At 38.4% G+C, this 16067-nt stretch overlaps 1 protein-coding gene across 4 annotated transcripts in view; it reads right to left on the bottom strand.

The window, feature by feature from the left end:
* Positions 1-16067, bottom strand: part of GLMN (glomulin, FKBP associated protein) — a 59910-nt gene that overhangs the window by 41403 nt on the left and 2440 nt on the right. For all 4 annotated transcript variants that reach the window (XM_055403556.2, XM_055403555.2, XM_055403554.2 and 1 more), the window contains exons 4-7: positions 12759-12878; positions 8325-8433; positions 6767-7007; positions 5174-5276 (exon numbers count right to left, since the gene is read on the bottom strand). In XM_055403556.2, coding sequence (XP_055259531.2) covers positions 5174-5276; positions 6767-7007; positions 8325-8433; positions 12759-12878 — 573 coding nt within the window. The remainder of the gene's footprint in view (positions 1-5173; positions 5277-6766; positions 7008-8324; positions 8434-12758; positions 12879-16067) is intronic.

The following is a 16067-nucleotide window of genomic DNA, read 5'->3' on the forward strand; positions in this document are numbered from 1 at the left end:
CAGCTCCTGCTATGATCCTGCAGTCATGCAGAGAACTCCTAGAGCAGGTCAGCCTCATGGTGTTTCTGACCACTAAATTCTAATGACCTTAATTTCTAATCCATTTTGGCACCAAATTCCATCCTGGATCTCTATCAACATTTGGAGTTATTCCATATTAGATACCTAAACTCTAGCACCTCATTTTCTGACTGTAATTTCTTATCTTATCTCTCCTACCAACCTACTTATCTACCTCTGACTTCTCTAGTATTATTACGCCTTCATTTTTAACCTACCCATCTGTCCCTCCTTAATCCGCTTCTTTCCCTAACCAACCAATGCACTATTATTTGAACTAACTGCACCCTGTATTTCCTTTAGCTACATGTACCCAATAAAATACCAGCCTTGGAAAGACAGCTACAATTCACCTTTTTACTTCAACACCCAGACAGCTGATACTACTGGAGAAAAACCACACAAATACTTAATTCTACAGCTGTGGTCTCCAACAACAGACCCCAAGTGCTCAGCACTACTGACTAATGCTTTCTTGGTCTTCTACCCCTCTTTTCTTTCCACTCAATATTCTAAACCTTTATCAGTTTTCTGAAGCCCCCTGTTCAACCCTCATTTCTACCTCCTCATTCTTAAGAAATATCAGGCCAGCAGGTCTGATTCCCTTGATTATAACACTCCATTTCTGCTACACAGTTTTCTACATGCATATCCATTCTACATGTTCTTCCTCTGCAGGAGTCCTCGATTCTGTGCCCAGCTGTCTGCTCTCCTCCTGCATTACTTCAGTTATTCCATAACACTTTTCTTTTTCCCCCTGATGGTTTCCGCCCCTTTAGCCTATAAATATGCTCAGGCCTCCCTATCGCTCCCAATTACCTTCATGTCTTCTCTACTACCTTCTTCCTGACTCATCCAAACTCTTCTAAAGTATAGCTTATATCCGTTATCTCCTTTGTCTCATTTTTCATGCACTCCTTTATCTACTCAACTGATTTTTGTCTCCCACACTCCACTCAAATTGCTCTTGCTAAGATTATCATAGCCATCTACTTCCTAAACCCAGCGGATGCTTTTCAACTCCAACTCTGCAGGCTACCTCTGCTGCATCTAACAGTAGCAAACATTTCTTTCTTCCTGAACTCTACTGCTTCAGTTTCTATGATATTTTCATCACCACTTTGACTCTCCTTTCTTGGTCTCTCTGATGGGCTCATTCATGAGCTGGTATCCTACAGGGTAAAACTGAAAGCTGAGTGCTGAAGAATTGATGATTTTGAACTGTGGAGTTGGAGAAGACTCTTGAGAGTCCCTTGGACTGCAAGGAGATCCAACCAGTCCATCCTAAAGGAAATCAGTCCTGAATATTCATTGGAAGGACTGATGCAGAAGCTGAAACTCCAACAATCTGGTCAGCTGATGCAAAGACCTGACTCATTGGAAAAGACCCTGATGCTGGGAAAGACTGAAGTGAAGGCAGGAGAAGGGGATGACAGAGGATGAGATGTTTAGATGGCATCACTGACTCAATAGACATGGATTTGAGCAAGCTCCTGGGGTTGGTGATGGACAGGGAAGCCTGGCGTGCTGCAGTCCATGGAGTCGCAAAATGTCGGACATGACTGAGTGACTGAATTGAACTGAACCGTACAGGGTTCAGCCCTGAACTCTTTCTTTTCTCACACCGATCCACTTCTTTAGGTAATCTCACCACTCTTATTCAAAATTTGCTCCTTAAAAACCTACTCTCTCTGGGTATTAGATATACATACATATATATTTTAGAGATAACTGCTAATCTGGTTAGGTGTCATAATGGCATTGTGGTTATGTTTTTTAAAAAGTCCTTACCAATTAGAGAAGCATACACAAAGACTCACAGATGAAATGATATATCTAGGACTTGCTATAAAATACTACAGCAAGAAGGGGGGGAGGGATAAATTTGGAGACTGAGATTGACATATACACACTACTATATATAAAATAGATAACTAATAAGAGCCTACTATATAGCATAGGAACTCTACTCAATACTCTGTAATGACCTACAATGGAAAAAAAAATCTAAAAAATGGTGCATATGTGAATAAGTGATTCACTTTGCTGTACTGTAGAAACTAACACAACACTGTAAATCAACTATACTCCAATAAAAATTTAATAAAAAAAAAATTAATTTTACATTGCTTATCAACTCCAAAAAAAGGAGGGGGGTAGGCTAGATAAAACAAGATTGGCAAAAACATTAATTGTTAAAGTGAGGCAAGGGGTACATAAAACTATGTTACCTTGGCCCTCTACTTTTATGAACGTCTTTAAATTTCCACAATGGAAAAAAATTTAAAGCACAGAACCCCCTACTCCTAGGTTGTGTATTCTCTACCTCAATTACCAGAACCTTTTCCTGTCCTGTTGTTATTAAGCAAAAAACCTTGTCTATAACTCAACTATTTTACTATTCTTCTAAATCCAGTCTACAACCAAACTTTGCAATTTTATCTACTTATAAAGTTCTCAAATCTGCCTTCTATTCTTTCCATGCTCTTATCATTCTCTCTTAACTCTCATCATTCTCACTTAACTCTTAACTCTCATCATTCTCACTTAACTCCCCAAAGATACCTAACCGATCTCCCTACTTCCATTCTTATTTCAGTTAAGTTCATCCTCCATTACAGTGGTGAACTCAAAACAGTTTGATTACATCACTCCCAACTTTAAGTTTCCAACTTTCATAACCATCTTCTTAAAATGGGGTACATATATCACAAATGGTGAAGTCTGTACTATTTCTAGAGGTTTATACTGTACTCTAACCTTGCAACAATGAAGAGGCCCCAGGTTCTTATATACTTCTGGGAAAATCCATTCCTCCTCTGTCTTCATCACTCATAACCTCTTCACTACTATTTAACTACATATCTGTTTATATCAGTTACCAATCATCTCTCATCTTAGAATCTAGCTTCTCTAAAGTTCTGGCATCTCCTCTCCTAATTCCCCCATCCCTCCTCAAATTTCAAATTCTGAATACAGAGGGCAGACTATAAGGTATACACGTATTCTGACTAAGCAGAGGTGTGGTGCCCCTACCTCCTGAACATGTTCAAGAGTCAAATATATGATAGGATCTTTAAAAAAATATATATATATATATAAAACTATTAAAGGAGAAAAACATCTGGAAGGTGTTGTGAGACAACAGAAAATATATATGGGTCTCTGCTACTGGTTGTTGGCACAGTGTTCCTGTTGTTATTCAGTTGCTAAGTCGTGTCCACACTCTTTGTAACCCCATGGGCTGCAGCATGCCAAACTGCCCTCTCCTTTACTATGTCCCAGAGTTTGCTCAAATTCATGTCCATTGAGTCAGTGATGATTAACCATCGCATCCTCTCCCACCCTCTTCTTCTTTTGACTTCAATCCTTCCCAGCATCAGGGTCTTTTCCAATGAGTTGCCACTTCACATCAAGTGTCTGAAGTACTGGAGCTTCAGCATCAGTCCTTTCAATGAATATTCAGGGTTTACTTCCTTTAGGACTGACTAGTTTGATCCCCTTGCTATGGAAAGGACTCTCAAGAGTCTTCTCCAGCACCATAATTCAAAAGCATCAATTCGGTGCTCAGCCTTCTTTACGGTTCAACTCTCACATCCATACATGACTACTGGAAAAACCACAGCTTTGACTGTATGGACCTTTGTCGGCAAAGTGACGTCTTTGCTTTTTAATATGCTGTCTAGGTTTGTCATAGCCTTCCTTCCAAGAAGTAAGTGTCTTTTAATTTCATGGTTGCAGTCATCATCAGCAGTGATTTTGGAGCCCAAGAAAATAAAATCTGTCACTGCTTCTACTTTTCCCCCTTCTATAGTGATGAGACTGGATGCCATGATCTCAGTTTTTTGAAAGTTGAGTTTTAAACCAACTTTTTCACTCTCCTCTTTCACCCTCAAGAGGCTCTTTATTTTCTCTTCACTTTCTGCCATTAAAGTAGTATTATCTGCATATCTGGGGTTGTTGGTATTTCTCCCAGCAATCCTGATTCCAGCCTGTGATTCATCCAGCCCAGCATTTTGCATGATGTTTCAGGGTTCCTGAAACGCTTATAAGTGTTTTCTAAGTGACAAGAGCACTAGGAACATCTAATACTTGTGTTTAACCCTGTCCCTGACAAAGTGCTCTAAAACCTCTGTAAATTTGTTATAAGACACTAGGAGCATCTTTTGTTCTAGTAAAGAGACTCTGAGTGGGCACTAAGATGGCTCCTGGATAGGGGGTGGTAACCAGAAAGAACACGCCATGATTAGAAGCTTGGAATTTTAAGTCCCATCCCCCAGTTCTCTAGAGAGGGGGAGGGACTGGAAATGGAGTTAATGTTTTATCATGCCTAAATGAGGAAGCCTCAATAAAATCCCCAAAATATTAATTTCAGAGAGCTTCCAGGCTAGAGATCAGTGTCCTGGGATCGTGATGTATTCCAACATCATGAGACTAGAAGCTCCTGTGCTTGGGACCCTCCAACACCTCGCCCTTTGTATCTCTTCATCTGGCTGTTCTTCTGCATCCTTTACCATATCATTTAATAAACTAGTAAAACAAAGGTTTCCTTTTAATTCTGTGAGCTGTTGTAGCAAATAATTGAACCCAAAGAGCAGGAGGTCACGGAATCTCCCATTTGTAGCCAAGCCAGACAGAAGTTGCAGGTAAACCGGGAACCTAAGACTAGCAATTGGCATCTGAAATAGGGAGAAGTCTCATGGGACTAAGCCCTTAACCTGTGGAATCTGATACATCTCCAGGTAGTTAAGTGTCAGAATTGAGTTAAATTGTAGGATGTCCAGTTGGTGCTACAGAATTGTTTCATATGGGGGAAAAAAACCCACACGTTTTGTGACCAGAAATGTCAGAAGTGAAGTGTTTTGAGTGAAAGTAAAGGAAAAAGACACAGGAAAACTGCAGAATTTTCCTGTACAGGTGTTAATATTATTTATATCTGGTTATTGAAATTATTGCTATTTATTTTTCATCTTTTTAACTATGTTTTATAAAAAATACATATTGCTTTATTAATACATGTGTCAATTTACATGTCCATGTGCCACAGATGAGAATATAGCAGGTAATACTTTAGATTACAGATTTTATAACAAATTAAATTAGCTGTACTTACTATTATTTCGGATGCAAAACACTTTAAAGGATCATCTCCAGCTTCTTCAGACTGCTCAAGGAACTGTGCTGTCAGCAAAGGGCATTTCAAGCTTTTCAAACAACTAAAATTTAAGAAATAGTTAACTATGAATACAGCACTTCCTAAGTATACGGTAACTAGTTTTCACATGAAAAATAACAATAAAAAACAAAATAACCAATAACTCAATGGCCTGTAAAACTGGTGCTGTAAGATTTTTCATACTACTAATGGGGAGAGCATAAGAATATTTTGCTAGACTCACTGTGCAGAAAGTCACTTTCATGTCTGGACTATACTGATGCATACTGAATATTTGTCTTAGGACAGTGCTAGTGTATATGTAGTTTTCCTAAGTTCAAGGAAATTCAGGACAATGCAGTAATTTTTTTCATAGAGCTGTATTTGTTTTATTTAGAAAAACAAACTTTATTCTGTGATTAAGCCCTACTTATTTCTTTAGTTAAAATATATTTTCTTTCATGAAATAATGAGTTTTATAAATGGTTAAAAAAAAAAAGGTTTAGTATCCTAGCCTGACAAGGTAGAAAGCTGACAGCAGTTTTAGTCTCCAAAATTTTAAAACTAAAATTATTGGTACATGTAATTCATGATAATCCAGTCCAGCACTGTCTAACAGAGTCCTGTATATAATTAAAGCCCAATATGTAATTAAAAAATTGTTAGCAGTCACACTAAAAAAGGAGACAAGAGAAATTAATTTTAATAATTTATCTTATTAACCCATATATTAGAAACATTATTTCAATGTTATCAGTATAAAAATTATTAAGATATTTTAGTATTTCTTTTAATAACAGGTTGTTGAAATACAGGGAATATTTTACATTTACAGCACTGAATCTGGATTAACCATATGTCAAGTGCTTGACAACAATGCACGGAACTCCTATGCACAGCCTATAGTACTCCTGGTGTGAATGTTACTGAATTCTCTGCTACTGTTTTTGTTATCAAATTGGAATTTCAACTGTCTGGTGCATCTTCTGCTGCTTTCAAAGGGAGAGGAAAACATAATTCCCCTGGGAAAAAACAGATTCTTTGAGCTACAACTATCTGTTCTCTCCACTGCTATTGTTTACTTACCATGACGAGTAAAGGCAACCTATAAAAGAATATAAGTAAATTAAACACATGGATGTTGGTTTTAATTTTTTTGAAAAGTTAAAGTCACTCTGTTTTGTCCTGCTCTTTGCAACCCCATAGGCTGTGGCCTGCTAGGCTCCTCTGTCCATAGAATTTTCCAGATCAGAATACTGGAGTGGGTAGCTGTTCCCTTTTCCAGGGGATCTTCCAACCCAGGGACTGAACTTAGGTCTGCTTCATTGCAGGTGGATTCTTTACCATCTGACCCACATGTACATATGATACTTAATTTTTAAAAATATCATTAAATGCCCATGTTATATCAACTGAACTCCATATTCTTCTAAAATCCACATTTTGAAACTAGATTTACATTTCCATCACAAATAAAACAAAGAACATTTTAAATAACTGAACTATCAAATTCTTAAGTTCATTATGAATTGTTCTTAAAAATATACTTACAATTTCAGTATTTCATCTTTTAATTTCTCATTTTCCACTGAGTTTTCCTTGTTATCAATGACATGCTCCACAAAAGGTTTAGTGAACTCTATTAAGGCCTTGCAGCACTGACAAAGGCCATAGTCATCTGCCTGTATTTGTTCTTTTGAGTATGGAACAGGAAGGAGAGCGAGCTGACTCCAAAGTGTAGACAATGCTAACCCAACTGAATATGCCTTGTTGTTACGAAGTTTCTGAATCACTAAAACAGAGACCAAGTTGTTACTTGAGGCTGCCTCATGAAGTATACTGAACAATGAAGAACAAGTCCAGTAAATGCCAAACTACCACATACCGTTTCCCCCTCCACATTTTGACAACTCTGATATCAGGATGACATACAATAGCCTAACTGGCAGTATTTTTTTTCCCTTCTTCAGTTCAGTTCAGTTCAGTCGTTCAGCCGTGTCCAACTCTCTGCGACCCCATGAATCACAGCACGCCAGGCCTCCCTGTCCATCACCAACTCCCGGAGTTCACTCAAACTCATGTCCACAGAGTCGGTGATGCCATCCAGCCATCTCATTCTCTGTTGTCCCCTTCTCCTCCCACCCCCAACCTTTCCCAGCATCAGAGTCTTTTCCAGTGAGTCAACTCGTCGCATGAGGTGGCCAAATAATAAGAGCACCTTATGATCATGGCACTTTACAACAGATGCCATGAAATTTTGTTTAGGTATGTTCTTACCAGGTTACATAATTAAAACTTAAAGTACTTCCTTCCGTATTTTTTGGTTGTTACAAGCATAAAATAAGAACAAGTATCTTGAAAACTACAAAGCACTGTAAAAATGAAATGTAGCAGTATTAGATTTTTCTTTCTAGAAGACTTTAAATATTGCAATTGATACAAATCTGCGGGGCATTCACATTTAACACAAATTTACTCTAGTTTCTGATCCCAGGTCCTTCTGATAAACTGCGTTACATGTTGGTTATAAAATGGTAGTCTCTTCCCATGCATAAATACTATCTGCCTTGGTTGCCAAAGTCGATTACTTACCAGTACTTTTTTTCTTACTCAGTCATGAAAACTTTTCTTTCCACTTGTTTCATTCTTTAGCAATACCTTTATTATTCCCAATCCCAACCTCCTAAGGCAGAGGCTGAGCAATGCCCTGCCTGATACCATTCTTAATTAAGACACAAGTCTACCACAACAAAATCAGATTGAGCAGTGCAGAACAGCCGAAACATAACCTTTAAATATGTTTACAGGAAAAATTTTAAATATAAGTTGCAGATAGGAAGGTTAAGCAAAAAGCTATAGGTCATAACAAAGCACGTGAAAACGGGCATGACATTCAACAAAATATTTACTGGGTACCCACACTGTGCCAGGTATTTCCATCTTTCTATGAGCAGTAGGATTCAAGTTGGCATTGCTACTACTAGTTTAAGTGGAGTACTCGATAATTAGGCATAAACTATACTTTGGTAAAGTGTTAACATCTTGGAGTAACGTCAAGGCACTTACACAAATAAAACAAGGAACACTTAGGTATCAATATACTCATTACCTGTTTGTAATGGCTGAAGTAAAAGAAGAATAATTTGGGATATCTGTTTTCCGGAGGGCTCTTCAATCAGTTCAAGCAAACCCAACAATAATTCCTTTGGATTACATAACTATAAAAATATTCACAATTGAACCTGTTTAATACAAGTTGTATTTAAAGCCACATTATTATTATTTTTAAAAGGCATATACTGAGATAATATAATTATTTTTGCTTAACAGTAAAATATTTCATAAAAACGTGTTTAAAAAATACATTGGCAAAACCCAGAGTCTGTGACTCTATGAAAGCAAGCAAGCAAGGGTCTCCTAATGGACAGTTACATTGAAGAGGCTTAAATTACTGATTAATGGAAAAGTTAGAGGAATAGGGGAAAGGACAGCCTGGTCACCAGAGGTGAGGCTTCTTTTGAGCTTTGATGTCTATTCTGAAGGCTGCCTTCATTTCCCAGAGCTTCCAGCAGGTGGGACCTTTCTATCCCACACTGCCAGGGTGGTTAGATCAGTGCAGAGTCTCTTTTGTCTTTCCTGAACAAACAAAACTTTACATTGCTTTCTGACTGGTCTTATCACCTCCCTTGCCTTGTTTTTCTGAAAGCTCTCATAGTTAATAACTAAAACCTAGGAAGTTCCTTCTTTCCAAGTATGTATTTGTGTTTATTTACAGTGATCTCTAAGTGGCTTCTTATAATGTACTTTTGCTTAGAATTTCTCTCTCTTAACTATCATTTTTGGTTTATAACTCTATTAACCTTTTACTCAGAGCCTCTTTCTAAGGTGGTCAGTTACACCTAATCTGTTTCCTACTTCTACGTCCACTGTGATCACTAGTATTTAAGGTTTTATTTTTTTGATTATTTTGTGGTATATTCTTTTAGGGAATATACCACAGAAAAAAGACGACTGGGATCTGATTTTACTTTCAACATTGCCAAAAGATCAGTGTGGCCATGAACTACCTCTCTAAATTATCTAAAGCATGAATTTCACATCTATATAATAAGTTACTTTAAAAAAAAAAGATCTTTTTAGGTCTCTCTTTGAAGATTCTAAATCAGTGGATCTAAGATAAGGTCAATTTGATCACATGGACCACAGCTTGTCTAACTCAATGAAACTAAGCCATGCCATGTGGGGCCACCCAGGACGGATGGGTCATGGCAGAGTGGTCTGACAGAATGTGGTCCACTGGAGAAGGGAATGGCAAACCACTTCAGTATTCTTGCCTGGAGAACCCCATGAACAGTATGAAAATGCAAAAAGATAGGACACCGAAAGATGAAATCCCCAGGTTGGTAGATGCCCAATATGCTACTGGAGATCAGTGGAGAAATAACTCCAGAAAGAATGAAGGGATGGAGCCAAAGCAAAAACAATACCCAGGTGTGAATGGGACTGGTGATAGAAGCAAGGTCAGATGCTATAAAGAGCAATATTGCATAGGAACCTGGAATGTTAGGTCCATGAATCAAGGCAAATTGGAAGTGGTCAAACAGGAGATGGCAAGAGTGAACGTCGACATCCTAGGAATCAGCAAACTAAGATGGACTGGAATGGGTGAATTTAACTCAGATGACCATTATATCTACTACTGTGGGCAGGAATCCCTTAGAAGAAATGGAGTAGCCATCATAGGCAACAAGAGTCCGAAATGCAATACTCGGATGCAATCTCAAAAATGACAGAATGATCTTTGTTCATTTCCAAGGCAAACCATTCAATATCATGGTAATCCAAGTCTATGCCCCGACCATTAATGCTGAAGAAGCTCAAGATGAACAGTTCTATGAAAACCTACAAGACTTTCTAGAACTAACACCCCAAAAAGATGTCCTTTTCATTATAGGGGACTGGAATGCAAAAGTAGGAAGTCAAGAAATACCTGGAGTAACAGGCAAATTTGGCCTTGCAGTACAGAACGAAACAGGGCAAAGGCTAATGGAGTTTTCCCAAGAGAACACACTGGTCATAGGGAACACCCTCTTCCAACAACACAAGAGAAGACTCTACACATGGACATCACCAGATGGTCAACACCAAAATCAGACTGATTATATTCTTTGCAGCCAAAGATGGAGAATTTCTATACAGTCAGCAAAAACAGACCGAAGCTGACTGTGGCTCAGATCATGAACTCCTTATTGAAAATTCAGACTTAAACTGAAGAAAGTGGGGAAAACCACTAGACCATTCAGGTATGATCTAAATCAAATCCCTTATGATTATACAGTGGAAGTGAGAAATAGATTTAAGGGACTAGATCTGATAGAGTGCCTGATGAACTATGGATGGAGGTTCGTGACACTGTAGAGGAGACGAGGATCAAGACCATCCCCAAGAAAAAGAAATGCAAAAAAGCAAAATGGCTGTCTGAGGAGAGGCCTTACAAAGCTGTGAAAAGAAGAGAAGCGAAAAGCAAAGGAGAAAAGGAAAGATATACCCATTTGAATGCAGAGTTCCAAAGAATAGCAAAGAGAGATAAGAAAACCTTCCTCAGTGATCAATGCAAAGAAATAGAGGAAAACAACAGAATGGGAAAGACTAGAGATCTCATCAAGAAAATCAGAGACACCAAGGGAACATTTCACGCAAAGATGGGCTCAATAAAGGACAGAAATGGTATGGACCTAACAGAAGCAGAAGATATCAAGAAGAGGCGGCAAGAATACACAGAAGAACTATACAAAAAAGATCTTCACGACACAGATAATCATGAAGCTGTGATCACTCACCTAGAGCCAGACATTCTGGAATATGAAGTCAAGTGGGCCTTAGGAAGCATTACTACGAATAAAGCTAGTGGCGGTGATGGAAATCCAGTTGAGCTATTTCAAATCCTAAAAGATGAGGCTGTGAAAGTGCTGCACTCAATATGCCAGCAAATTTGGAAAACTCAGCAGTGGCCACAGGACTGGAAAGGTCAGTCTTCACTTCAATCCCAAAGAAAGGCAATGCCAATGAATGCTCAAACTACCGCACAATTGCACTCATCTCACATGCTAGTAAACTCATGCTCAAGTTTCTCTAAGCCAGGCTTCAGGAACACATGAACCGTGAACTTCCAGATGTTCAAGCTGGTTTTAGAAAAAGCAGAGGAACCAGAGATCAAATTGCCAACATCCGTTGGATCATTAAACAAGCAAGAGAGTTCCAGAAAAACATCTATTTCTGCTTTATTGACTATGCCAAAGTCTTTGACTGTGTGGATCACAATAAACTGTGGAAAATTCTGGAAGAGACAGGAATACCAGACCACGTGACCTGCCTCTTGAGAAATCTGTATGCAGGTCAGGAAGCAACAGTTAGAACTGGACATGGAACAACAGACTGGTTCCAAATAGGAAAAGGAGTACATTAAGGCTGTATATTTTCACCCTGCTTATTTAACTTATATGCAGAATACATCATGAGAAATGCTGGGCTGGAAGAAGCACAAGCTGGAATCAAGATTGCCGGGAGAAATATCAATAACCTCAGATATGCAGATGACACCACCCTTATGGCAGAAAGCGAAGAAGAACTAAAGAGCCTCTTGATGAAAGTGAAAGAGGAGAGTGAAAAAGTTGGCCTAAAGCTCAGCATTCAGAAAACTAAGATCATGGCATCCAGTCCCATCACTTCATAGCAATTAGATGGGGAAACAGTGGAAACAGCGGCTATTTTTTGGGGCTCCAAAACCACTGTAGATGGTGACTGCAGCCATGAAATTAAAAGACACTTACTCCTTGGAAGGAAAGTTATGACCAACCTAGACAGCATATTAAAAAGCAGAGACATTACTTTGCCAACAAAGTTCCGTCTAGTCAAGGCTATGGATGGTCATGTATGGATGTGAAAGTTGGACTATAAAGAGGGCTGAGTGCAGAAGAATTGATGCTTTTGAACTGTGATGTTGGAGAAGACTCTTGAGAGTCCCTTGGACTGCAAGGAGATCCAACCAGTCCATCCAAGTGAAATCGGTCCCGGGTGTTCATTGGAAGGACTGATGTTAAAGCTAAAAGTCCAGTATTTTGGCCACCTGATGCAAAGAGCTGACTCATTTGACAAGACCCTGATGTTGGGAAAGAGTGAAGGCAGGAGGAGAAGGGGATGACAGAGGATGAGATGGTTAGATGGCATCACTGACTCAATGGACATGAGTTTGGGTAAACTCCGGGAGTTGGTGATGGACAGGGAGGCCTGGTGTGCTGTGGTTCATGGGGTCACAGTGTCAGACACAACTGAGCGACTGAACTGACGATAAGGCTGGATAATTCTTATATCCAGAAAATTTGGGAAAAATGAAACGGAATTGCTCATCCAATAAATAATGATGGGCCTCTTCTCCGAGTCCCCTCCTTTATTTTCATGTACTAAAATCCTTCTCACCAAAAACATTAAAGGAAATTATACTGCTGCATACTGCAACAAAATGAATCTAGTTTTGTTAACTTACCTTTACCAATAAATCAAGCAGCAGAAAATGACACTTTCTTTTATCATCTTCCTTCTCATTACTTAAAAGTGATCGAACAACAGGACCAACAAGATTCCAGCCCATATTCTTGACAATGACCTGTAAAAACGTTTTCAGAGTAAAGCAAATACTGCCATCTACAGGACTCTCAATTTCCTCAAAAATAGAAAAGATGAGGCAAGTGTGTCCATGGACATCTCCCCACTGACTTCCTAGGACTGGCAGCTAAGAGACAACAAATTCTAAAATGGTTTTTAATACTTACACTGAGGAAAGGCATACGAGTCTTTACTTTTAATCAGGTAAGTTAGTCTTTCCCAGGATTTAAATGTTCCTCTATTTCCAACAAGAGAGCTAATTTCCTTAATATGAGCAGTACTTAAAGTTTTCATGGAGAATTTTGCTCCCAATTCATAAAGATATCCAGCCAACACTCATGAACCTTTTAAAGTTCACTGGAGAATCTCTAAGTATATTATAATCATGTAACTTCTGTAAACATAAAGGGGATACCACTTCATCAACTTTCTCATCTACAAATAACTATTTTCAAAGACATTTCAGAATGCTTATACAACTAAAAGTTTAACATAATTAGTGATTCACATTCATTATCAAACCCACTGATTCTCACTTTTTTCTAAAGCAACTATTTAATTAAGATGTATTATAGGCTGCCAACTGTTTGGACCAAAGGGAAAGGATTCAGCCCAGTTTCTCAACATCTGGCCTCTGGATGACTTAAAAAATAAAAGGAGATATGAGAAGGTTTTATGACTGAGGAACAATTTCTAGAAATTTTCCATTAAGTAGAAAAACTTTTTAAGTCATTTGCTTCTCATCATTAGAACTTGGTGACATGTGTTACTGTAACTGTTCAGCTTATTGAAATCCAACGCAAAATTGAAAATGTTGCAATGTAAAATAAAATGTTGGTGTCGTTTCCTTTTTTTAAGGCAGTAAGGTCAGTTTTCTAGCCAATCTCTAGTTTCCCTTCAAGTGTATTAGTTTTCCACTTTCTCCTGGCCTATTTTTAAAAGTTTTCTTTCTTAATCTGGCTTTTTCAGAATCAACTTTAATAAACAGAAATTTCCTACTACCCATTCTAAGCTTAGAAATCTAAAAGAACTTTTTAAACAAAAAAATACAAGCCACCCCAGACCAAAACCACTGATTTTCAAAACTACTGGCAATATACTCCACTTCTGTGACTTGCATTCTACTTCAACTCATTAGTATTTATCAAACATATTTGATAGGACCCTAGAATACTCTAGGTGCAGGAAGTAAAGCAAAAAACACATCAGATAAGCACTCTATGCTCAAAGAATACATATTCTAGGTTCATTCAAAAGAAAATACATTTAGGAAGAATACAAATCAGTACAATACTCCCTGCATGAACTCCGTCTTATAAAATAATAAAGGTAGAGTGTAAAGTATAGCAGAATAGTCACTTCTAAGCAGGGAAAGCAAGAGAGGCTTCCCAGAACAAGGGATGGTTACACTAAGGCTTGTTAAAGAAACAGAAGTTTATCAGGCATGAAAGTGAATGCGTTGGTTGTTCAGTCATGTCCAACTCTTTCTGACCCTGTGGACTGTGGCTTGACAGGCTCCTCTGTCCATGGGATTCTCTAGGCAAGAATACTGGAGTGGGGTAGCATTTCTTCTCCAGGGGATCTTCCCAACCCAGGAATTGAACCTGGGTCTCCTGCAAGGCAGGCAGATTCTTTTACCATCTGAGCCACCAGGGAAGCCCTTCTCTGAGTAGAATTAAGAGAAATTCCAGATTTGAATAAAATTTTACATATCTGAGTTAAAAAAACAATTGTGACAACATATCACACAATCATAATCTCAGCTGCAAGTTCCCCAGTAATTATGTAAATAATGAATCGGTATGAGGAAGGAGAATACTGACTATCCAGAAGCTACATCTTGTTTAGTTTAATACAAACAACTGTACCAGGTAATAATAATTATTCCCAATTGACAGATGAGAATGCCAAAGTTTAGAGATTACTGAGATGCCTAATGTCTGCTAAAATGTGGCAGAGTCAGGATTTGCATATAAGGCGGTCCCACTCCAAAGCCCACAGCTTTCCCACTGTATCAGTGGTTTCAATGGGGGTGCTTTTGTTCCCAATCAGGGGACATTTCGTAATGCCTGGAGACATTCTGGTTGCCATTACTGGGGTGACAACTGCTGCAAAATATCAATAGTACCAATGCTGAAAATCCCTGCACTATAGCATCTTAGGACAAGTGGATTAATAGTAAATCTTGATCAATCTTGACTGTCACCTGTCTTAGAAAAGAAATCTAAGGTGTACTTTTAAACTCCGTCTTATCAATATCTGAACCTTTGAATTGAGAAAACCATACATGGGACTTCCCTGGTAGTCCAGTGGCTAAGGCTCTGCACTCCCAATGCAGGCTAGAGGGAGCCCAGGTTTAATCTCTGGTCAGGGAACTAGATCCCACATGCCACAACTGAAAAAAAAAAAGATTCTACATGCTGCAACCAAGACCCGGCTCAGCCAAAAAATAAATAAACAACCACATATTACCAAGGTAATTCTCAAGCTATTAAGGTTAAGCCTCACTATGCTCAAGTCTATCACAATCACCTAATCTCTAACAGACACAAATCTACATCTTAATCTCCTATTTCTCTACTGAGCTCTAAACATTACTTTTCAATTACCTGTTGCATCTTAAACTCAACATTGCCAAACAATGCCAACTTCCTTGTCCTCCATCAAAGGAACCTTCTTCCCTTCTTAAATTGCCTTTTTCTGTTCAGGATATATTATCTCCTCAGAGGCTAGAAACCCCATCATCTTTGTCATCTCTCTCAATCCCAAAATCAGTCCTCTCTATTCTACTCTGAAACTTCCTGCAAGTGCTACACGGTGCTAAGGAGGTTGACGAAAATAGCTAAGAGCTCTGAAAACAGGGTGTAGAGATCTAAATGTCAGATGTCACATAAAAACTAAGTAACTTGGGGCAAGTCACTAATTTTTCAGTGACACTTTCCTTATCTAGAAAATCCTATCAGGAGATTCAGGAGAGACTACGTGGGTTAAAAGATATAAAGCACATAAGAGCATCTGGCACATAGTAGATACACAATAAATATTGTTTAACTTTTATTAATTTTATTATGATTAGCTAAAAGTAAGGTACTCTCAAAGATTATCCTCTGAGAATTTAATTGGGAAAAACCAAGGAGTTAAAGAAAGCATTATTTATTTGGGGCTACAGTGGTATTACAAATACATATCA

Source organism: Moschus berezovskii, chromosome 4, assembly GCF_049115385.1.
Source record: "Moschus berezovskii isolate FMDL1 chromosome 4, NW_MosBer_1.0, whole genome shotgun sequence".
NCBI classification, from domain to species: domain Eukaryota; kingdom Metazoa; phylum Chordata; class Mammalia; order Artiodactyla; family Moschidae; genus Moschus; species Moschus berezovskii.